At 40.9% G+C, this 24,784-nt stretch overlaps 1 protein-coding gene across 1 annotated transcript in view; it reads right to left on the reverse strand.

The window, feature by feature from the left end:
* The window catches only part of LOC104952776 (Down syndrome cell adhesion molecule-like), a 107,770-nt gene that overhangs the window by 77,811 nt on the left and 5,175 nt on the right, over positions 1 to 24,784 (reverse strand). The window contains exons 2-3 of the mRNA XM_010779651.1: positions 11,662 to 11,979; positions 9,586 to 9,732 (exon numbers count right to left, since the gene is read on the reverse strand). Of these exons, the coding sequence (XP_010777953.1) occupies positions 9,586 to 9,732; positions 11,662 to 11,979 (465 nt within the window). The remainder of the gene's footprint in view (positions 1 to 9,585; positions 9,733 to 11,661; positions 11,980 to 24,784) is intronic.

A 24,784-nucleotide genomic window follows, 5' to 3' on the forward strand; every position in this document is an offset into this window, starting at 1 on the left:
GTCCAATACTAACTGCACAATATTTACTAACACTGAGCTGTGAACATATAACACTGTGCAGAATCGTTTTTTACAACGACATAAAAAACGTCGGTATGTACCCCACTGGTGAATTTAAAAAAGGTGTTTGCTAACAAGTGTCTAAATGAGACGACTAAAGGACATCACGCTTAACATAAGCAGCCCCAATTCTAGCGGTGGTGACGTGAAGTCATGTGATCGTACTGTGGTTCCTTTGAAGCCTAACGTTAGCTTTTTACTTCAGAAATCATAAAGTGGTGTTAATATGTTGAGATTATCCTGCTGAACGAAACGTGTATGTGTCATAACGTTTGTTTTACACGGATCTTAATTTCTGCAATAATCCAAAATCCAATTGAAAATCCCATTGGCTTTTTGTCGATGGAACCCTTTGCTATGTTGACTTCCGGGTCGGCCAACAGAAATGCGTCATCGCTGCACCAATCTATGGTATCACTGACAGACAAGGAAGCTGTAGTACCAACGTTTGGCCACTTTGAAAATGTGCTTCAATGTCCAGGCTCACTTCCTGGGGGCTCAATAATATCTGCAGAAAAGTCAGAGAAGAATCTAATTTCCATTCTTGAGAGCGAGTGTACAGAGAACAGAGAGAGTATAGAAAGAGAGAGAAAGGGAGAGTTGGGCTGGGAGAAACCGACAACAATTACACTTGCCCTAGGAGGCCGAGGGAACCTGACCACGTTGCTATGGAAACTCAAGTACAGCAGAAAGTAACAGGGAAATCAATTCAGATTGAGCTTATCTCCGCCTCGCCCGCTCGCTTCTCATTTCACAAGGGCTACAGAGCACGTTTCCACTCTGATTCACATTTTAACTATTGCCTAGCGGATGTAGCTGATCACTAATCACAAATCATCTTTTCATTCCCTCGTAAATGTGGATTATAGGGACCAGAAAAACACATCCTCAAAGACACACACATCTGAAAAATCGCATTAAAAGGAAGATGTGGATGTGCTATGACTCGACACAAATCACCCTCTGTCTCAGGCTCGTTCTTGCTCTTTCTTTCTTTCCTCTGCTCCCTTGGAGGGGCGACGGCAGCTGTGTGCAGGTGATAAGCGTGTGCAGCTATGGGCGCTCGGCTCTGATTGGCTGGCTCGACTCCTACGCTGATGTGAAGATTGCAGGCTGTCTCTGTCAAAAGGCCACTCACTGCTTGTGGTCGTCACTGACAGTTTGACTGGCCACACTCAGATACTTATTCCACCTTCAATGTTCCTGCACGACACATCCGCTCACATTTAAGAAGCATTAATTATAAGGAAGGTTGCAGGAGCTGTTTTTAGATTATAAACTCAGTCACTATGTAATCATAAATGCATCAGGCAGGCTTTGGGAGTAACTGATTACATGTTACAGTATTAATTGTATTTCTTCTTAGTAAGCTGTTCTGTTACTTTAAATGTGAATCTATACGCCTACTGCCTGAATCTGCTTTATGGTTTTCACTTTCTTTGGTTCATTTGTTCTGTTTTTAATTCAGTAGGTCAACCTATATGTTCATAAAATAGTGTGTGTGAGTTTAACTGTGTGTATTAAACTAAAACGGAGCATTTTCTGTCAGCTCAGATTGTATTTCTGCTTTTTTAAACTGTAGTATGTGCTCATGTGTTTCATGTTGGAGTTTAGGCTACTGCCTGAATATGCTGAATGAAAGACAGGTTTTCCTTTAAATAAAATATTGATCCTTAATATCTTGGTTTCTTCTTTCCTAAGGTCACATTGTTCTGTTCTTTTACATAATACACTTAATTAGAAAAAAGCGTATTGATATTTCTTGTCTCTTGGATTTATCTGCATTGCATTTGATATCGAAGCAATCCACAAGAAAGTAATCGAGTTACTTTACTTTTATAATTGTATTCTCAGATTACATTTATGCATGTAGTTACTGTAACAGACTAAAATGTTAAAGGGACTCTCCCAAGCCTGTGTATCATGCATATATCCTCGTTTGCTTTGCACAAGCTCACTTGAACATCTTCTCAGAGACATTGAAGTTTTGACAGGAAGTGACTGCCCGCAGCCTGCAGGGACTTCGGGTGTTGTTTGGATCTCTATCGGTGGCTGCAAAATGGCAAGGTGAGGTCAAAGACAGGCTGCAAGTATACTCAGTGTGTGTGTCTGTATCTGTGTTCTCAAGGCTCATGCCAAAGAGGAGAGAAAACAAGCCTTGAAGAAAAATAACGATGCTTGATGACTCATATGTCAAGCAGAAAAATAGAGGGTCACCTTGCAGTGACGTCGGCTGGTCACTTGCTACCGAAAGAATCATTCTGGAGAACCATTTGTCAAAATCACACGAGAAGTGAACTGAAACTGATATGTTGCAGTAATTCAATATATCCCTATTATTTTATATGTTTAAGAGGTTGTCTCTAAGCGGTTGAACAATCACAACAGAGCCGGCCAGCTAACCAATCAGAGCAGACTGGGCTCTGGTTTCAGACAGAGGGTGAAAAGAGGTGCTGCAGCACAGGCAGTATGAGAAACATCAAAAGCCTTTTGAACAGGTTGTAAACATGTCACAGTAGACGCACAACATACTAATAAGAACCTGAAAATGCACATAATATGTTCTCTTTAAGTGTAAGTATTTCTGACAAATAACTTTCAAAAGGTTCAGTTAGTTTGCCATAGTCTCCATATGCAATACTTCAGTTTGACACCACAATAATATGTTGTACAGGTAAGTGAGATAGTGGACAGGGTCTCCACTGTAGGAACAGATAGTGCTGCAATGTGATAGCAGCAGAGATAATGTGACATGTGTATACAGAGGGCAATCACACTTTGTCCATGCTTTGGCTAATTGTCAGGAAACTGTCGGCCTTCAAGCCAATAATACAGAAATGATGTGTTAATAAAGTAAAAAACCCTCTGATGTATCTTTACAGTTTGTCATGTATCTCTTTATTACAACACAACACATGTTTTTGTTTTATCTCCCTCAAAATGACAAGTACATTTCTAACGGCTGACAGCACTATAGACCCATACAGTGTTTTCTGATCAAAGAACTCAATTAGATGTCATCTGCTGATTGGTGTCCAGCAGGTGCCCTAAAGCCATGATCATGTCTAATCAGTGTTACAGATCCCCAGCAGGAGAGCACGGGCACAGTGTGAAAGTTTTAAGAGGCTTCATGTGATTTACTGTATTCTTCCAGATCAACCACCCTGGGAGCAGCATAAGACCGTGTACTGTATTAATCCTTGATTGGATGGAAGACAGGATAGAGAGAAATGGAGTGAAAAATCCTTATTAGGTCAGCGGAGTGACTGCTGTTATTAAGTGCCTTTTTTACTCTAATCAGCCGCTTTTAAGATGGGATCAGACACTGTAGTATTATGGGATGTGACTGGGTACACCAGTTTGTCTCCAGTTCCCCCAGCTGGGAGCATATGGGACGGTTCCTCCCTGACCCAGGCCACCTGTCACTGACACACACAGGAGCAGAGCCAGTGGGCACCTACACAGCCCACTTCCAGGAGAGTTTATAAACACAATTAATTGCTTGTTCCGGCTGTAATTAGCTCACACCATGCTTATTACTAATCTGTGTCTTGGCCTGACGCCAGACCAGTTCTGGCCCGGATCCAGTCCATTCTCAACACTGTGTTGCTCCACTGTAATCCATAAGCTCCGGCAGGGTGGACCCGTACCACTAACTGAGCAGCTATACACACATATGTTCTAACTTTATAGTGACGCTGTCCTCATATTAACCTCTTTCTGTCTATAAATGCATCGCCCATTTAACTGTGCTGATTGCATTGCAGTAATATCACAATAAAAGGAATTCCTTATGCAAGAATCATCAGAAAAACTATAAAACAAATACAGGGACGTTACTGTAAATCAGATTCCCGCAGTATAATGAAAGCACACTCGACCAAGACAGTGCTTATTTAAAGCTTCTGTCTTCAATCCAAGTCGCAAATAAAGGGGCATCCCCATCACTGGAAGCCAAATTGCCTATTAAAGATGAGAGCATGTTCAGTCTCCCAGTGCGCCCAGCCATCACCACCCTAATCATTCCCTGCCTAAACAGCCTAATGGCTGCCATATTGCTACTGTTTATTGGTAAACACTGATGGAAGAGTGCCCGCCTCAACAGTTGTTGATTTTGTCTCTCCGTATGGACTATCAGCTGGGATCACAGCCACCGTGCCAGAGCGTTGTCTGCTGCTCAGTCTCCCGTCACTAAACAGATTGCTTTATTGTTTTATGAGCTCAGTGATTAGGATGTCAGTATAATATAATGCATAAACCTTAGATTAAGCAAATCTTTGAGCAGGGAACGGCCCATCTTCCCATACATCACTACCTGTGTACTGATGGGGGGCAGGGGAGAATTGAAATGTGTGTGTTTTGGCACAAATGTAAAGTGTGTGCGTCAGCCGCAGAGCCAGAAGGACACTACAAAGACGGCCTCAGGTTTAAGATGCTTTTGGGAGGCCCGGTCCAAGATCGATTTCCCTCCATCTCTGTCTCAGTAACCCTTCTATCGATCCTTATCAAATATGTATTACGTCCTCAAGCCTAGACCGCAGCTAAGAAGGAGACTTCAAACAGCAACAGCTCAAACAGAAAGTCAAAGGACTGCTGGGTTTCTTCTTCTTTTCTAAATGGCAAATCTCAAAGCAGAGGAAAGATGTGAAATGAATCATTTTTTTAAAAGTGCCGCACAACATCCTGAAACCACGGCATATTACAAAAGCTGCAAAAATAAAAATGTAATCTCGTTAATTCAAAAGCTGTAACATCAAAGCTTTCACAATAACACTGAGCGAATGCTATCCTTCAGCGAGTTGTACAAAAGACAGAGGGTTTAGTCTCCTACAGAGAGTAATGTGCACACAATGCACGAAACACCCCCCAACTATCTCAGCTCTAACCTCACTTCTTACTAAAAGGGTCTCGTCCTCTTCCAATTCCCCAAACTCCCCTTCACACAGCACTCATATGTTGCAAATGCACAAAATGCATCCTTCAGCTCATGTTCCCATAATGCTCTGTGGCAGCAGCGTGATTAATGCACACAACTATTGATTTCTTTTTCTTTGCTCTTTTCTTGCCCCCCACCTTCAAACACTTCACACTTTGCACTCACACAATGATTTCGGTGGAAAAGAAACTCGCAATAACAGCACCTACACACACACCTACACACACTGCACAAACAATAAGCACCCCCATCTCCCTGCAGTGTGTGAGTGGACTGGGGAAAAGGGGTGCAGTGAAAGACAAGGGTCAGCATTTCACTAACTGCTGATCTGTGTAGGAGGGGGAGGAGGAGGAGGAGGAGGGGGGGGGAAGCAAAATGATAGGCTGTGTTGTTTTCACAGGGTTTCACTGCAGGATGGGTGGAAATAGCACCAACTCAGACACATGCATGCATGTAGCGTATATTTGCACGCACGATCATGCACACGTACTGAATTGCATGCAGGGACCAAGCCCCAAGACGACCCGAGGAGAGACAGAAATCTGGAGGGAGACGGAGAATGAGAGGCGGAGATTGAGCAGAGGAAAGGGGAAGAAGGCAGAGGGAAAGGATCATGTGGCTAAATGTGACGCAGTCCCCTTGTTTACCAAAGAAAAAGCCTTCTCTCCACCTTTCAAATCTCCTCCTTCTCAGTCTTTTGTTTCCTCACTTCCTCTCGTCTAATCTCTCCTCCTCTACATTTCCTTGCATCCTCTTTCATCCCGAGCTCATTTCCTTCCTCTGTGCCCTCCCTTTCAAGGTTGGCCTGACTTTGGGCGTGTTGAATTTACAGCCCCGTCCCCGCCTGCCTCTCAGTGCCCTCACTGTCAATCTGAGTGAAAAATGGAGGCAGTGGCACATCAGTGGCATGATAAATCCCCGCTGAGCAGTGATCCTGCAAACCCAACACCTACAGTAGCCTCCTTTGAAGACATCCTTAACATTCAAGCGACTGAGCCGGTGGCTGGTTAAGACTGTGATTCTATTAGCAAGCAAACTGTTTAATTAGCCTCTATAAGCACTCACAAGAACCCATGAGAGAGGAGTGAGCAGCAGAATGCAGAGGCTCTTTCATCGCTTTCATGATAAACGCACAGTTGGGAGGCGGCCGACGGGAATGGGACTGAAAATGCAACTGGAGATTTTCTTTGAGTATTGGAGGGACTTATTTGGGTACCACTTTACAATAAGACTACCCTTATAAAGGATTCATTAAGGGTTTATAATTAGGTTATTAATTAGGTTGTAAACACTTTATTAATCATTAAGAACTATTTATAAACCAGTTCCAACATAGTTTTCATACATCAACACAGGCTCACTATTTGGCAAGATGACTAAGCCTTATATTGGCTACCTAGCTTACTTTTGGCGCTTTTCCACTGCAGGGCCTCGCTCGGCTTTGTACGGTATGGCTAGGCCTCGGTAGGCCAGGCTCACTTTATGCTGCGTTTCCATTACAGTTTAGGAACTTGGGAAGTAACTATAGTAACGCAGTGTAGGCGGAGCCATGACGTCATCTTCATTGCGAAACACAAAACCAACATCAGCCGTTAGCTGTTAGCCCTCAGAGCTCACAGCTCCTCATATCTGTTCAGAAACTAGACAAAAGTTAAACAAAACAACAGACTGTCTGTGTCATGGAGAATACAGTCGCTGGTTTATTTATGTCTGTATAGGCCGTTGTTGTGACGGTCGGAGCATATACTGCGTTAGCTTAGCCGATCTCCATTCAGAAAACACGCATTTTAAAAGGTTTTCCGCCTGCCGTCTGTCTGCAGACTTGTCAAAGCATTAATTCATGGTTTTTACTAACCGGTATCAGAATGTTTTTACTTTGGCATCATTTTGAAACGTGTATTACAATTAAATCACGGTCAAATATGTTCATTTTGTTGTAGTTGCCAGCGATTCTCTCTCTAGTTTAGCATACTCAGCCCAGTTGTTGGCCCGGAAAGAACCTCGATTTTGGAGAGCCAGAAAACTGTGAAAAAATAACCGCTAGCCGGAACTACGCCTAGTGGAAACGCAACCAAAAACGGGCCGGGCACGGCACGCTTAAACCGCACTGTAGTGGAAATGCGCCATTTGTCTTCTTCATCAGTCAGCATCCTTGGTATCTGTCGTTCACTGAGTTGATTCCCCCCATCCATCTTGTTGTTTCTTGGCATCTCTTTGACCATTTATTTCTTTCATGAAAAATTGAAAAAGGAAAAGGCAGAGTGGAAGGAAGCAGTCGGGAAACAACAAAGCTGGGTCAAACTGCACCCAGTTGCCATCGCCATGTCGATATCCTTATGGCCTGTCGCTCGCACACACACACACACACGCACACACACACACATCTTCTGCTCACCCTCGCTCCTAGAGTAAACATACCCTCTCCATAACAGTGCGAGGTGAAGCTGCTCATGCATCAGAATCGACCATGAAATATTTATCACGGAGCAGCAGTGATTTTGACAGTCTGCTCATGCTTTTGACAGCACTCGCCTGCTGCAATACTTATTGGAGTAAACACGGACAATCCAATATCGTTGTTCTGTTGAATGCTAGCGAAAGAACTTGAAAGAAAGCCAAGCGTACAATATCGTCTTTCAACTAGCCCGTCAAACTTGCTGTAGAAATAAAATAAAAAGTTACTGATAATTGTCAATTTAGGAAGTTATACATGCAAAGAGAACCTATACTCTTTTTTTATTTGAGTAATTAGGTTTAAATAAGTTAGTAAAGACAAAATTAAGAAGTATAGTATATGTGTCTTTCTGAAAGAGGACGTCATTTTGAAGTTCATATTAGTATGTTGTGTCTCTATACTGTGACATGTCTCCATGCTTTAATGTTCAAAAAGCTCTTTATGTTTCTCATACTGCCTGCACCTCTTTTCACCCTCTGTCTGAAACCAGAGGCCAGTCTGCTCTGATTGGTCAGCTGGCCGACTCTGTTGTGATGGGTCAACAACTTAGAGATGTCCTGCCCCCTAGCCTATCACGTAGATTGTGTTGGAGCGCTAGCCAATAGAAGCACAAGTGTTGCGTAGTGATGACTCAGTGTGTGTGGGAGATAAACTCCATCTGGAGGGAACACAGGGATTTTAGCCGCTGCAGACCATTTACATGCACTAAAACCTATAGAACACTACAGGGAAGGGAAAACCTCAAAAAGCATAATAGGGTCTCTTTAACAAATTATTGGCAATGATTGTATGAATCCAAATTCATTCATACGTGCAAAGATGATCGATACTTTTCTAATTCCTTAATTTATTATAGTTGTAATAGAATAGTCAAGACAAAATAAGGAAAGTACTGTAAACACCACGTCTACTAAAGACACAGATGTTAAAGCATTTCATCCCCATAATGGACACTTTTTTTTTTTCCAGCCGCAGATGAGATAAACATCATCTCTGAGTCTTGTCTACATGTTTCATTTCATTTACAGAACATAATCATATCTGCATGCTGCATATTTGCCCGCTCTCCGTGACATTAGGCGATGTCTTCCACCGGCAGCTCGCAGCGAGTAACTGGAGTAACCTCAAGTAAATAAGTCGCTGGCATGGATCAGAAGACACGTCTTCACGCATGAGCACACACATTTAAAATGCCACCAAAACACCGTCCCAGATTCTGCCCTCAGTCAAATGACATCAAGTGCTCACTTACAGGTCCCTGAACGCCCCAGTATGAAGCGAAACCAGCCAGCGGGCAGTACATGGAGCAATCAAGAGATAAGCATCCCATTTAACGCGAGTAAAAAAATCCAACCCGCAGAACGTGGCGGTGTGTCTCGCGTTATCCTGCTGCGCCGCTGGATTCAAACAAGAAGGGTATAACTAGGTCAATGACGCTGTGTAAACTGTTTCACTTTACCCCGTGCTGGACTCAAAATGGAGTTGGCTGAGGTGAAGGAGTGTGTGTAGGAGAGAGAAGCTCAGTGATTCAATGTGACAGTTATCAGCATCCTCTGGCTGGTGAGAGGACTGTGCTGCAGAGCCCCGTAACGCTTAGACTACGGCAGGTAAGGAGATGACTCACAGAGAAACAGAACATGGTGTCCAAAGAGCGAGGAGCAGGAGTGGGATAAAAAACAACGAGAAAACAACGAGAAAAGAAAAAGCAAAACACCTTTCCCTCCGTCAAACATTAAGTCGTGCAGTTTTGGACAATAAGAATACCTTCTGCTTTGTCATTTTACCATTAACTGTCTTGGGCATTTAATACATATTTATTTGGAGTTCTGACAACTAAATAAAAATACAAAAACATCTCACCAATGGCTGCTTTCTGACTCTCTCGCAACAGAGGAATTGTCAGTGGTGGAAAAAGTATTCCGATTCTATGCGTGAGTAAGAGTACTAATACCACACTGTAAAGTAAAACAACTGCATCGAGTAAAAGTATTAAGAACTAATAGGAAAATGTATTTCAATTATTTAGATTGGATTCATATTCATTCTGTTACTCCCTGTACCTGTGAGAATGTTTCACTGCAACAAGTGAAATGTTCTGTTATCTTCCGAATAAATAAAGATATATTTGTCTTACCTGAGTTGAGTGAAACGGTGTCTTTCTCCCATGATACAACATTGACGTAGGCCTCAACAGAAGCAGGGATAATGCACTTGAAGACGGCTACACTGCCTCTCATGGCCTTCTGGTCGGCCACTCGGACTGTGTAGGGTTCCCGTGATACTAGGGAACAAAAACAGAAACATAAATATATTTCTCATTCATAAGAGAACATTACTGTATACATAATTTTTTTACCATTTTTGCTGCAGGTACGTGAAGCCTGTAACTACAAGCCTCACAAACAACCACACATCCTGAAGTTTATGCTTTTCTTTGTTTAACATCATACATACAGACACATTTTTAACCAAAAGTATCGATTGAGTGCCGGAATCTTGTTGAATATGGTGATTGGTAATTGTGTGTTGTGTTAACACCTGCCTATGTGGGTGTGCCTGGTTCATTGGACTGTACCATTTCCCTAAAACTTGAGGGGTGTTTAAAGAAGCCACTTCACCTAAGCCATATTTTAGAAGGGAAGAGTCTTTTCTCCCCTGCACTCAACTATGGTTTGGCCAGTATTGTTATAACTTCCTGCAGTGTGGAGAGGAAGGCCATGTCAGGAGGAGGAATCAGCTGAGCATGTGGTACTGAGACGTAGAAGGTATGTAACACATAGAGAGAACAATTTAAGGAGTTAGGAAAAGTTAGTTTAACAATACTACTTATTTGTTGTATAAAATGATACGATTTTATACTGGAAGAAGAAAAAATAACTACTTTTATTGACACCAGAGGTAAGAATCAAATGATATCAACATTTTTGAAAGGTTTTTCTGTTGAAGCCAAATAGGCAAGATTCAAACAGGTGAGCAGATATATAAAAAGGATGTGTATCACACTGTGCAATAAATACAAGTAAATATACCATCGTCTGTCAGCTGCTCCATTACCATCTACTTGTTTCTATTCACTTTTATAATGCTGTTACTTTTTATTCAGGGAATATGTGATTATTATGAGGTGTTACATACTGTACATTTGCCTCTTTACTTAATACTGTAATATTTTGCCTTTTATCAGAATTGTCTCCTGCTGTAACGATGTCAATATCCCCTCTGTGGGACGAATAAAGGTAATTCTGATTCTGACTAAACAATATTATCTCTGTGGCGGTCAAGAGTTAACTGTAATGTGTCCAAGAAATCTTTCAAATGCTCCAAAAAAATGTCAATCTATATTTTTAATCTGCTGAGAAAAAGTCCATACAAGTAGCTACTGAGTGGACTTTGTGGTGGGAATAAGTAAATTAAATAAGCACAAATTATTACAATGTTTCTGACCAACTGTAACCGTTTGATATTTTTAACATATGTACTCTCAGCCGATCTCCCTGAAGCAGTGAGATATCCATCCATCAGACTCAGGTCAGTTAATTAAAGTCACGCTTTAAATGCTTTGAGCTTTTGCTCTTTGTCAAAGAAACATGACAGGGTTATTATAAGATTCTGGAAACCTGCACTTAATTAATTTAGACTACACACATTTATCAATCCCATGAATAAGTATTTGAAGTGATTGATTTTTGCACTGTATTCATACAAAAGCCATCATGACTAAAACATATTATATACTGGTATTTTAGTCCCAGCATTAAAAGTATGGCTCACAGAACTGATGGTAAAACTGCACTTTGCCAGAAATCAATACATTGTACGTTTTCTAGATTTTGATCAAATCTAGCAAACTTAAGTGTCTCATCTCGCAAAAGGAAGTACATCTTGAGTGTTGTTTCTATTACATTTACATTGTTTGTATGGAAAAGAAGCATGGCAATACCGTGTTTAGTTATCTGTGTGCTTGCTTTTATATTTAATATATAAGTCTACCCTTTTGCCTTTTATCTGTATCACTGTAAATGTCCCCGCTGCAGGAAGAATAAAGGATTTCTGATTCTGATTGATGCTAACAAAATTTGAAACAAAAGGCCTAACTACTAGTACTGTTATTAATACATGTATTTAATACTTTGACTAGTGCTCCTGCCATTTCCCTCACCATCACCATCATTATTAAAGGAACCCCTGCTACTCTGAGCGTTGGACTCACCAGCTTTGATGTGGACATCCTGACTCCTGATCTTGCCGGAGGGGTTCTCGGCAGTGCAGTAGTACGTGTTGTCGTGGATCAGCTTGCTGAAGCTGGATGGCAGGAAGTTGAAGATCTGGAGGGTTCCATTGGGGTGGACGTGGCGGATGCCGGGGACATCGTAGATCTCCTCGCCGGTCGCCAGATACCAGCGTAGCGAGGCAGGGGGCGCGCCACCAGCAGGACAGGGCACAGAGGTCCCTGTGGTGCTGGCAAATACTACCTCTTGCAAAGATGCATTGACAAAGTATAAGCTGGAATGTAGGTCCTCACTGAAAACTGCAAGAGAGGAAACACAGGATGTTCGCTGTTACAACCAGGTATTGCACTTCATCCATTTCCTGGATGTTAGCAAAATCTTGAATAAAGTTCTTAAACATTTCAAAAATTAAAAAGCACAAATAAGTATCACTCTCATGCCACCTAGTTGAAGTGCTTCCATTTGCGTAACATGATAAGTAGTTAAGGATTCATCATGTATTCCCATCCCAGGGACCTCGGGAACATGATATTAGCATACTATCAATTATGAAATAAGGTCAGTTGCCTTGATCATGTTCAAGCTTTAATTCAAGCCAACATCACAGTGAAGAGACCAACGTCAAATGCAGTTTGTGCAGGAGCATTCTCCAGAGGACAGGAGGGTAATAAATGTCAATGTTGGACCAATTAGCTCCACAATAATCTACAGCTGTTTGATTTCAGAGTGAAGTCAGCACATTTGCATCCGACTCTTTATATTTTTTATTTCAGGAAAATAATACTTGTACAGTATTTGTTGTGCGTATCTCAGCATGGTGACAAGCCCAGAGGCTGTGCACTAAATGGCTTACAGTGGCACTGGCAGCTGGCTTGGACCCTCCCTGGGGAGAAAACATTTTAGCACTTCATAAATTCCTAACAAGGTTTCAAATTGCAGACGTGTCCATCCTCTTCTCTGCTTCAGCAGCTCTCAGCCAGCAATGAGACACTTCAATGACCTACTCATGTACACACGCACGTCATCCACCCAACTCTCATTTGTTGTTACAAATTAGGAATACGTATTTAAAATCATCAGCATACAAAAGATCAATACTGCAGCATTTTTTCTGCAAGAATGTGTTGACATATTGGATATCTGGACAATTGCACCAACTCTATAATGCAAATAACTCTGCACTCCCTGTTATAGAAAATGGTAAACCTATTCAGATAATGCAGACTGGCTGTGTGGATTTCTGTCTGACCACACACATTTTACGTTGTGAAAGATTTGAATGATGCCTAAGTAATAATATAACACAGAATGTGTTTATATTGTTTCATTAATGATAACAGAGTTTACTGTGTGCCTCACATTTCAAATTAAACTGAGGTCACCAAACTAGTAATACTTTATTTAGACAATAGACAGATGAAACCAAAACTATTAAAGAGGAGTCCTTAAGAGGGATTTAATCAGCCAAATGATTTGAAACACCTGCAATAGAACAAAATCATATCACCTCTGATTCATTCATAACACATGATGAGATTAATACTTTTACTTTAGATCCATTACACTTTGCTCAAAATACACATGTACCCTAACTTAAGTAAGTTATTTGTAATGCCGGACTTATAAACTAGATTGTGGAAATATAAGCCGTCACCTTTGGGCTTACGTTAGCTAAAGGTAGCAAGCTGAATATGTCAACTATCAACTATTAAAATGAAATAACTTTTTTAAATCCCATCCCCTCTGATTAACAAGGATTAATACCTGTAATTTAAATGCACACTTTGCTCAAAATACCTACGTACTTTAATTTAAGTAAAGTTGTTTGAATGCACGATTGTTAAGCTAGCTGACATATGCTATCACCTATTGAGCTAATGTTAGCTAAACCTAGCTGAATTTGTCCCTTAGCAACTAGTTCACATTAATATAATATTCATTCTTGTGAAATAATATGAATACATTCACATTACCTCTGATTCGGCATGATTAATACGACGTATCTTTATTTAAGTAAAGTGTTTTTTAATGCCAGTTTGTTAAGCTTGCAGACATAATATATGCTATCACCTTTTGAGCTAATGTTAGCTAAACCTAGATGATTTTTTCCCCTAGCAACTAGCTCACATTAATAATATTAATTCTTATGAAATAATATGAATACGTTCACATCACCTCTGATTCAGCATGATTAAAACTACGTACTTTTTACTAAAGTATAGTCGTTTTTAATGCTTGACTGTTAAGCTAGATGGTGAAAATATAAGCTACAAGCTACATTAACGTTAGCATCCAGCAACGAAGTCAAAAACAGTACAAGTCAAGTGTTTAACAACATATTGCTGTTTTTGGCATTCCAGATGTTGTAACAGGTGCTTTTTACAGTACAATACATAAAATAAGTGAAAATGACCAACAAACCTGTAGTTTTTTTCTCTTGTATTTGCTAACTAGCAACTCCCGAAATAAAAGACTGTTTACCTTCAGCTGCTGGTATGTCTGTCACTAATCAAAAAAGAGAAGACCTGTGTCTCAATTATTAAGATGAATACAATACACTGCTTATGTTAAAACCTGTAAATATAACAGATTTTCACATATTTATGCAAATGATGCAAGCTGAGAGTTTAGGAAATATTTATATAGCCTATTATATTATCAGACATTGTTATCTACCAGGTCCACTTGTAATGAAGTTACCCTTTGACTGGGACATACATCTTCAGATACAAATATGTAACTTCATATTCGAGATAAAGAAGGAACAAGCAGACCATGTGGCACCCACAGCCTGCAGCCTTTCCATGGTGAAATACTGCAGTACAGCTTGTATCAAGGTGTCAGGCATGTCTACTGACTAAATCCATCTATTTCTTTGTAACTGTGCTTCCTGTCTTTCTCTGTATCCATGCTGATTTCATTTGTAAGTGTTAACAATGCACATTTCTGACTCACTCCTGCAAAAGCCTATTTGTTACTTCCATTTTTGAATTGTACAATGTGAAGACTAACAATGCACCTCTGGTTCTGCACATTCTGTGTGTATGTTAGATGTTAACAATATGATACTGTGAAAAGCTCAAAATGCTGGCAAGTGTACAAATAATATGGAGATTGTTTTCCATTATAATTCTGTATTTCAATATAAAAACTTTTTTATTATGTGAATTAATCACACACAAAAAAAACCACAAAGTATTCTGAATTGATAAAACCTGAATCCCTATGGAAATGAGTCACTGTGCAAGGTAGATCCTGTGAATTTCACACCGCATTTTACAAATAAAAGACATTGATTCCAATAAAATATTAAGAAGGGTAGTATGCTCCCAGCAGGGTAACTTTTGTACAGTATACACTCCTGAACAGTCTCTTACATCAAAAGTTTTAGCCAATTTGAATCTTTTAAAATGCGGTGGGAAAGTGTGCTGGGTTTCTCAGTGGGTCTGTGGCACAGGCCAAGATGAAAATAATACATCAAAGTCATATTAAACTCGGATTCATTCTCTTTTTTCCAGCTGGCACTGGGAGTATCAATCTTCCCGTAGCTCTGTTGAAAATACGGACTGAAGCCATGGGGGGGGGGAGGATCAAAACCCCACCTGTTCATGGACACCGCTCAAGGTTAGTGAAAAGTGGAAGACACTTTGAAATCACTCATGTGTATATTTTAAAACACGCTGCTGTTGTATTCAGTAGACATTTTCTTTGTGAATAAGGCATGGGGATTATAATTTAGACCCTTTATAAATGTCTATATTGTCTATAGTAGTGTAATGTAAAAGCAACATGCTGTCTGAAATCCTAATTGATCATACTGATAAGTGAAGATTGTTTTTCCAAACACATTTGCAAAAAATTACATGTTCTGCTTTAAAACATGACATTTTCTGCTTAAAAAAAACAGACACAACTGGCACACATCAAAGCTGTCTGAAAATACAATTTAGGTACTTAGTTAATTGAGACTTTGAACGTTACAGCGCCACAATAGCTAACAGTTGGAGAGGAGTATATCAAAGAAATGTGCCTTTGCCTGGTAAGCTTCTATTCTATTTTGGAAAAATTGGATTAGGATTTATGTCATTGCTGTTTTGATATTCGTCTATCTCACATATGAAAAGTACATGAGAGCAACTCAATTTGGAATGGCTGAGTGATAGCGAGATTGATTTAATTTAAAAAAGGAACTACGAAGGAAGGGTGCATATCACCGCGCTATACTCCTTTTCCTAATTGACTAAGCTCAGGTGCCACAAATGCTCCGATGACGCAGGTACACCCCTCCCCATCCCCCCAACCCAGACCTCACGGAGAGCCCTGTGTCACGCCCGAACAAAAGGCCCGACCACTTACTACATTGCCCGAGAGGAAATCAGTAATTGGCATAATTTTTCATGAGCTCAACCGTAAAGGTGTAACAAATGACACTGCTCAATAATGCATCGTATGCATCTATAATTGACTGTGATTTTTTCTTTCATGGGTAATCGTTTCGGAGAAGAACATAAGGAATGTTTCATTTAAATCTTTCTGTCAGATATGCCAGTATTTTTGACTCTCTATTGAGATGACATGGTTATAAAATGTGAAGCCTTTCATTAAACTGGTATATGTTTTGTTTTTGCAGATGCCAGCACTCTTTTTTCTTTTTGTGCCAATCTGCATTATAAACTCATTTGAACTGAAGGCTGCACAACTACAATAATGTAACTGCTTGACATTTAAACACTTTTAAATTGAATGATTACCTCAATTTAGGCACTTATTCATGTCGTTTGTAACGAAATAAGGCAGTATAACTGTTTTGTGTTTTTCATTATAAGAAAACTAGTTTATAAAAAAGAAAAAACCTGTGTAAACTCTATGTGATTTAGGAAATCCGCCGCAGTAACGTTTCCACAGACTTACAATATGATTAACAACACCGATGGTTCAGCACCATCACAGGATTGTTATGCTTCACACAATAGAGCTGATCAGCTGACAGGGTGTAACTAACCATGACAGTACGTTTTCACAGCCGCTGGCGCGCTTCATTTAAGTAAACGTGCAATCAATGCAATCAATGCCGATGGGAGCAAACGCTAAAGATGAAATCACTAACTACAGTAGCTGTTTTCAGAATAACAAGAAAGAATATTTTCAATCTTATATTCACAGCTTAAAGAGGCCTTGTTCTGCTTTTGGGGGTTTTCCCTTTCCTGTAGTGTGTTGTATATGTTTTTGTGCATGTAAATGGTCTGCAGAGGCTAACATTCCCAGTGTTCCCTCTCTCCCACACACTCCCCCTTCGCCTGAAACGCCTCCATTGGACTCCCATTGTTTACTTCCAGAACATAATAACATAACTTTTGTAACACATATTGAACGTGATATTCAATATGAAATGAGGGGCGGGACATCTCTAAGTGGTTGATCAATCATAACAGAGCCGGCCAGTTAACCAATCAGAGCCGACTGGGCTGTGTTTTCAGACAGAGGGTGAAAAGAGGTGCTGCAGCACAGGTAGTATGAGAAAAAAATTACCTTTTTGAACATTAAAGCATGGAAACATGTCCCAGTAGAGGCACAACATACTAATATGAATCTGAAAATGACAATATCATGTCCTCTTTAACAGTTTTTGTTATTAACAGTCTTGTAGAGTTGGTTTCTCTTTCTAACCTACACTACTAAGGGAATGGTGTCTGTGCCATGTGGGAAACTGGTGACATCCTATCCTATGTTTCATGCAGCCACACTTTGGCTTTATTCATGAACACTCTGAAATGGGAGCAAAGAGAGAACAGCAAACAAGGAGAGGCAAAGAGAGAATCAGAGAGACAGTGGGGATTGATTCAGCTTCGCATATTTCATAGGGCACTCGCTTTGCATCTGTTGAGCTAGCAGAGCCATCGCCTGAGTTGTCATCGCTTGCCGTGGTAGCAGGACTCGGCACCGCATGGCAGCGTGGCACCGGTGGCTTCACAGTGACAACGTGACAGCGGGAACCCTGGGTAATTAAAGCTCTCTGCTCCGTGCCCTCAGGGTGAGTTTGCCTGGGATGTTGGAGATCATACCTGGCCCAGTCACACTCAAGACTCGCAGTCGCCGCATTATTCAACACATTCATATTCCTACTCTGTGGTTTAACGGATAGCAGAATATGTATGACGTCAAGTATGTGTTCACAGGAGCTTAAAACAGGACTTGTGCATGACCCAAATTTGAAATAAAGTGTTATTTCTTTTTCATTTAAACTGAATAAATGAGTTAAAAAGTTAATTTTGCAATCTTCCCAAAGCTATTACCTGAAGAAAACACATAGCAGGTAGAGTAGAGACAACTGGGCCAAGCAGACCAGTATGAGCAAGCATTCCCACTGATCTGATCTGCCCAGAGGCAATACACCATGCGCGGAAGTTAAATGACTGTCTTCCAATTTGCTCTCATGAATATTAAGCAGTCGAAAGGGTTGGCTGTATGCAAGCTGCTGATCCACACCGACAGATCTGTCCTCTGATGTCTAGGAGGGGCGGGCAACGCTAAAACGAGGCCCCCACAGCAGATGAAGCCTCCTCCTCTTCCTATCCGGTCTATTTTCACGTCTTAAATGGGCCAGAGTGGCTGCCTGTCTCATCAAGGAGGAAGCCAGAGACCCTGGACTGTTTCTCACTTTGGTAAAACTGAGCGATGAAGACACTGATGTCTAAATGATGATGCTTCTGATGATGACAGAGGATCTGATGAGGGATTATTATACTGAAGCAAACTAAAGCAGCACCCTCTGCTGCTGCTGATGATGATTAAAAACTAACCATCAGTACAAATTTAAAGTTGCTTTGTGATGCAACCAGCGCACTGTAGGGAAGGAAACCCATGTCTTCAAATAAGTAAATAAAACAAGGATTGCAAGTGTCACAGATGTTAGTTTCATAATTATCTACTTTGCAGTTATAGGAGGACGTTATTATTTCACCACCTGCAATCCTACCTATTCATTAAAATAGTTTTCTAATTCAACCCAGACCTGGGGAGCAGCACGGTGTTGCCTCTCCGCAGCCTAATTAACCAGAATGAAAAACGGTGTATTTATAGAAAGCCCCTGCTAATCCCCTTTGACGAATATGCTTATAAATATGTTTTTATGGTTGATTTATTCCTGTGAGGTGCGTCACTGGTGATAACACAAAAAAAGATAGGCAGAAGCTTTTGAATGCTGTCACATGACCATCAAAATAATACATCTCTGAATCATTAAACTAATATTCCGTACATTCACTTATTTGAAGCTAGCGTATCATAAATATCGAGATAAATCAAATAAAGCTCTCGTGCATGACTTTCTCTTCCCTTGTTCTGTTAAACTGACCTCAGCAGTTTAGATAACATTTATTTATGTATACATGTTTATACTACTCTCCTCCTGTTATTACCTCAGACTGTACAGTTATTAGAGACTTCAATACTAACCACAAACATTTGTCTCATTCACAGACTGACGGCAGTACTCCACTGAGGTTCGCCATAAGTAATAGTAAAACACTTGAATGGATATTTGGCTTTATTTGGCTTTTAAAATATACCTATTGTGGGTGAAACTTCTGAAGCAATTGGAAACAGGACTCGGAGAGACACGAGGAGAGCTGGAGCTTTGATGGCAAACAATGACGGTTTATTTGGAGTTACGGCCGGAGAATTGACAAAACAGGTGGTGTGTCAGTGTCGCAAGTTGACACAGCGGTTGCCCAACCAATTTTGAAGAACTCTTTCTGTAGCTCGAGGGTTTAACTAGTTCAGAGTGTAATAATCAACATTCTTCATCAGTGAGACTAAACAATTATGGACCCTGAATCTAGCTCTCGTCCATAGGAAAGAATGTGCGCCAGGGAACCTACGTCCCTGAACAGTAAACTACCTCATGGCGGCTTGTGCTCTGTCATAGACTGGCAACAACAATGTGCCCAAGCTGCTCCTCCTTAAGAGAGATAGCAGCTATACCCAAGGCCGGAGACCTATGCCATGGGAAAGGAGACATTGAGAGGAGAAAACGATGAACTGGGTCGAAGGTTGAATACCTAAGGAAATTATTCCCTAACACCTGTATAAGTTTTGTCCTGAGGGTTCCCAGTGGCCTGGCTTGTGTACAGTTTACAGGGGAAACACTGATTTAGTCAGCGTTGTTGAGTCAAGTTGGTAACAGACATGTCAGCTAGCTAACAGTGCCAGAGAAATGTCAAGTCATTTATGTAATGGCTCACTTTAATCACGTTTAACACAGCTAAAATCTTCCTTTTAGTGTGGGTCGATTTCCTTTTTAGTTGATTCCTTGTTTTTTAATTGATCTCTGGGGCATTGTAGCTCACTATGACCACCCGCTGCTATGCTAGTGCTGTATTTAGCGTGATTAGCATGTTGCTTCTGCCCACCAGTGCTCTGTGAACAAATGCCTTAACACATGCTAAACATCTACTACTGATGGATGGGGTTGCTTAAATTATTCAATATTGATATCTGATGCTCATTTATACAGCAAAGTAACATTTAACAAATGTCTACAACCTATTAAGGAGTTAATGGGTTCTCAAACTATGGTTACAGTTTGCTGCAGTCTTTGTTATGACATCCTGTTTGCTATATTTCGGATGAGTTCAAGGCACCAGTTTTGCAGCCAACATCAACCATGACAAACGTCTATGCTTTAAGATTCTCTTAAACATGTCTTATTTAGACTTGAGTGGATATAATCGAATCCCCTCAAAACTAATCTAATGGTCAGCATGCACGGCCCCTGCTGATAACGCGATTAAGCCGTGGCGTTCTCGGTGCACAGATGCCTTTTGACAGAAGCCTTACTTCACTTAAACAAGTAGACATGGCACATACTGGACAACCAACCTTATTATGTCATCAAACATTAGGGTTAAGGGCCTTCAGAAAAGCTGCTGTTGATGGTGTCTTAACATGAATGCTGTCCACCTGCATGCCAGTTAAGCTAACGCGATTTTTATGAAGGTTTCAGTGTGCAGCATCTGCGACATGAGCGCTGCTGAAGAGAATGACCTGACACTGACGGCTTTTTGCCTTAAAGGATCTTTTTTCATGTGCTACCTTAATATGTTATCTTGCTATGGGACACATTCACTTTGGAAAATGGTTGCAAAAATCAATTGGCAAATTCTGCCTTGATATTCTAAATTGTTAGGTGGTAACTAATCTTTATTGGCCCCTGGATGCTTCAGTCCCCTGGTTCTCGTTGTCAATTGATTCTTTTTGAACCTTTTTAACTTTGTTTTGAGCCATGCAAATATCCTGTACTCACGACGAATGCTGTACAGGTAATAATGTCATTAGGAGGCCATGGCGGCCCTTTGAAGACACACCGTCGTCCCTGCTTTGTCCAGCAGACGTCTGTGACCAGCAGCTGGTGGAGTGTGTTAATGTTGATGTCACAGCAGCTGGCTGCTCTCATCCTGTTAGCTCTGCCTGCCATTATCAGCCTCCTTCCCTCCTCCTTTAAAGCTGCTGCTTCTGCTGCACGCTCATTTTAATACTCCAGACTCATTTGACCGTCTTTATGGACTTATCATATTAAACATTTATCGCAGCCATTTCCCTAAACCAAGCATGTTTATTCAACACTTAGGGGACCACAGCACGGCTCCTTTCAGCCTCCTCCCTTCCCCCCACTCCTCCCCGCCACACACACATAAACACACATCCTTATTTTCTCTGTTTCCATATTTCTCTCCTCCTCTCTCCCCCAGCCCCCTGGCTTGCTTTACTACTCCTTCTCTAATGCCTGATTATTTATTTTTTAATGTATTTTTTTGGTAATTTCTCACATCTTAATCCTCTCCTCTCCTGGAGGGTCATGTGAAGCCGGGCAGAAACAAATGTATTCTAAGCATTTAGTACTTTGGATAAATCGAGTTTTAATTTAATCATCTGATCAAACACTAATTAGCATAATCACTTGTGGGGATGGATGGACTAGATAGAGGGACACGTAATAGACCTCATCCTGGCAACAGTCTACGGAGACACTTAGCAACATGTCAACAGCTACATGCTACCAGAGACCAAGGTAACAGTATTCACTTATAGTTACATAACAAATATGTTATCTGATTACTGTTAAACACATTTTTTAATGGATAGCTAGCAGGATTACAGTGTTAGTGGTGCAACTTAAAAAGAGCATAGTGTTTGTCGTAAAAGGATCAGATTGTATTTCTTCTCTGTAAACTGTTCTGTTCTGTAGGCTAACACTTTAAGTGTGAATCTATTCGCCTACTGCCTGAATCGGCTTTATGGCTTTCACTTTTTTTGGTTCATTTGTTCTGTTTTTAATTCAGTAGGTGAAATTATATGTTAATAAAATACTGTGTGCGAGCTTGTGTATTAAACTTAAACGGAGTATTTTCTGTCAGCTCAGATTTTATTTCTGCTTTTTTAAACTCTATGTGCTCGTGTGTTTCAGTGTTGGTGTATGGCTACTGAAATAGCCACTTCAGAAACACTTTTTGTTATATTCCATGGAATGCTCTTAACATCCCGATAGCAATGAATATATTAAATGCTTTGACAATAAATACATTAAAAAATGTCATCTGTGGAAGCCGTAGCGCTGTAAAAAGCACCACCAATCATCTGAGCCGGCCCGGCTAAAGTAACTGGATGGTCTACCTGCCTGTCAGCCTTCCATGTGTGCACAAACTTATCTCGTCCCCTCATTGGTCATGTGCGTGTTCGTGTGTGTTGGAGGAGGGGCTCTGTAAGGAAGTCTGAAGGAAGGGGCAGATTTTTTTCAGCTGCGTACTTTCAAATTCTAGCGCACTCGAGCTGGTTTCTCCATTCTTACCTACCCTACCTTTAAGTGAAAAACGTCTTGTAAATGTTTTCTTGCTCTTGAAATTGCATTTCATATTGATGTAATCCAAAAGTAACAGAAGGTAATCAGGTTACATTACTTTTAGATTGTGATACTCATTAGGTTGCTGATTAAAAAAAAAAAAAGGTTTTAAAGTAGCAAAAGCACATAACATGTTATTTGTCCTCAACAGCGCAGGCACTGCAGAATGATCTATTTACTGCCCTAAAATCAAATACTACCCTCCGCCTTCTTATTCGACTTTGGACAAGATGGCTTACTGCAGCATCACACCGAGGTCTGAGCAGAGGAGGTCTGGGAATTCTAGGAATACCACAAAGTGCTAAGATTATTGACAATGCACTCAGTCTCACACCGGGCTGGGGGATCGATGAGTGGCTAGAAGGACATAAATCAGACTCCTGTGGCTCCACTCCACTCTACGTCACACCCTAACCCGCCCTCCCACCCCAGATCCCCAATTAAATGCACACACACCCTGTAAAACCCCACACATGTATATACATACTTGCCCGCAAACACACAATAAAGCACCCACACATGCACACACACACACACACACACACACACACACACACCTTACCTCAACCCCAACAAGATGACAGCGCTTAAAAAAATGCTGGGCTAAAAATAACCACCACTAACTTGGTCTTAAATCTTAGCATCTGTGCCAGGTTTAAAAATAAAGAGCACTGTCGAGAAACCAAGCTGGACCCATTTGTCTTTCTGTCACTCTGTCTATCCTGGTTTTCCTCCTCCATTATCGCTTAGCCTAATTTAATATTGGGACTGTGGAGCATCAGAAACACGTTAAATGAAATACCTTCTAGAAATGCGGTGTTCAATAATAAGAGATGTGGAAAATACTGCAAAGATGCAATGGTTTGTAAACTGAGTGTGAGAGAGTGTGAACATATTATTTTAAGAGGACATATTCTGCAAATGTTCAAGTTTATATTAGTATTTTGTGCTGGCCGGCTGTGCTGAGATTGGTCAAATACTTAGAGGTGTCCCACCCCTTAGCCTATCACGTTCAATGCCTTGGAGCGCCAGCCAATAGGAGAACGACTGTTACAAAGTGATGCCAGGACGTGGAGATGTGTGGCGCAGTGGGTTGTGCGTTGGTGTTCGGTTCGGGGGGGGGGGCACAGGTTCAAACCCCACTGCAGTCAGCATGTCGTTGTGTCCCTGGGCAAGATACTTCACCCCAAAGTGCTCCGGCGGTGATTGTCCACAGTGTTGAGTAAGTTGCTTTGGATAAAAGAGTCTAACAAGTAACATGTAATGTAATGTCACTATGTTCAAGAACTTTGGGATTTTAGCATTTGCAGACCATTTACACGCACAAAAAACCTTTAAAACACAACCTATAATACAACATGAAAGGGAGAACAACAAAAGGATAAAATATCCTCTTTAAGGTGGGCACATATAAGAACAATACAAGAGGGAAAAAGAGAAAGACACAAATGCATCATGGCCAGGCCAGAGTCGCAGGGATCAATTCAGCCTTGGGCCTCGCAGTGTGTTGAGTTCAAAGCCTCGCCCTGGTATGTTGAGGACTGGATTAAGAGGCAGTATTTATGAGGTCCAGCCTGAATGTTTGTCTTGGTGGGTGATTGATAGCAAACTCATCACACCTACGCCACCTGTCTTTCCACAGTGAACAAAAGCTGTGGGGCCAATGTGCAGTGTATGTATAAACACAGTCTATCAGATGCAGGCTTGGGGTGTAACAGATTACATCTAAGCAAGCAGGATACAAGAACAAATAACTGTACTCCCTGACAGTTACATAAAATCTGACGTTATCGGATTGCAGTTGCATTTCAAAAAAATGGAGAGTACTAGCAGGATTACAATGTTACTACTAGACTGGGCATCAGATAAATCAGCAGAAGAAGACAGACAGGGAGTAAACATTAACGGGAACAGCAGAGGAAGACAAGCAGGAAGTAAACGCTAAAGGGAACAGCAGAGGAAGACAGGCAGGAAGTAAACGCTAAAGGGAACAGCAGAGGAAGACACACAGGAAGTAAACGCTAAAGGGAACACGGTATGGGCTCTGTAGTGTTTAAAGAATAGTTCATCGTATATACAAAATTAACAGACTTGGGTCAAGTTCTCTCATGTCTGAGGTATGTATTTTCTAAACTTTTGCACTCTTCGTCCTTAAATCTTTGAAACTAAATCAATAAAGAAGCACTCCAGCACAGGAGAGCAGAGAG

This window comes from Notothenia coriiceps, unplaced genomic scaffold (assembly GCF_000735185.1).
Source record: "Notothenia coriiceps isolate Sejong01 unplaced genomic scaffold, NC01 NC01_scaffold00020483, whole genome shotgun sequence".
Taxonomy (NCBI): domain Eukaryota; kingdom Metazoa; phylum Chordata; class Actinopteri; order Perciformes; family Nototheniidae; genus Notothenia; species Notothenia coriiceps.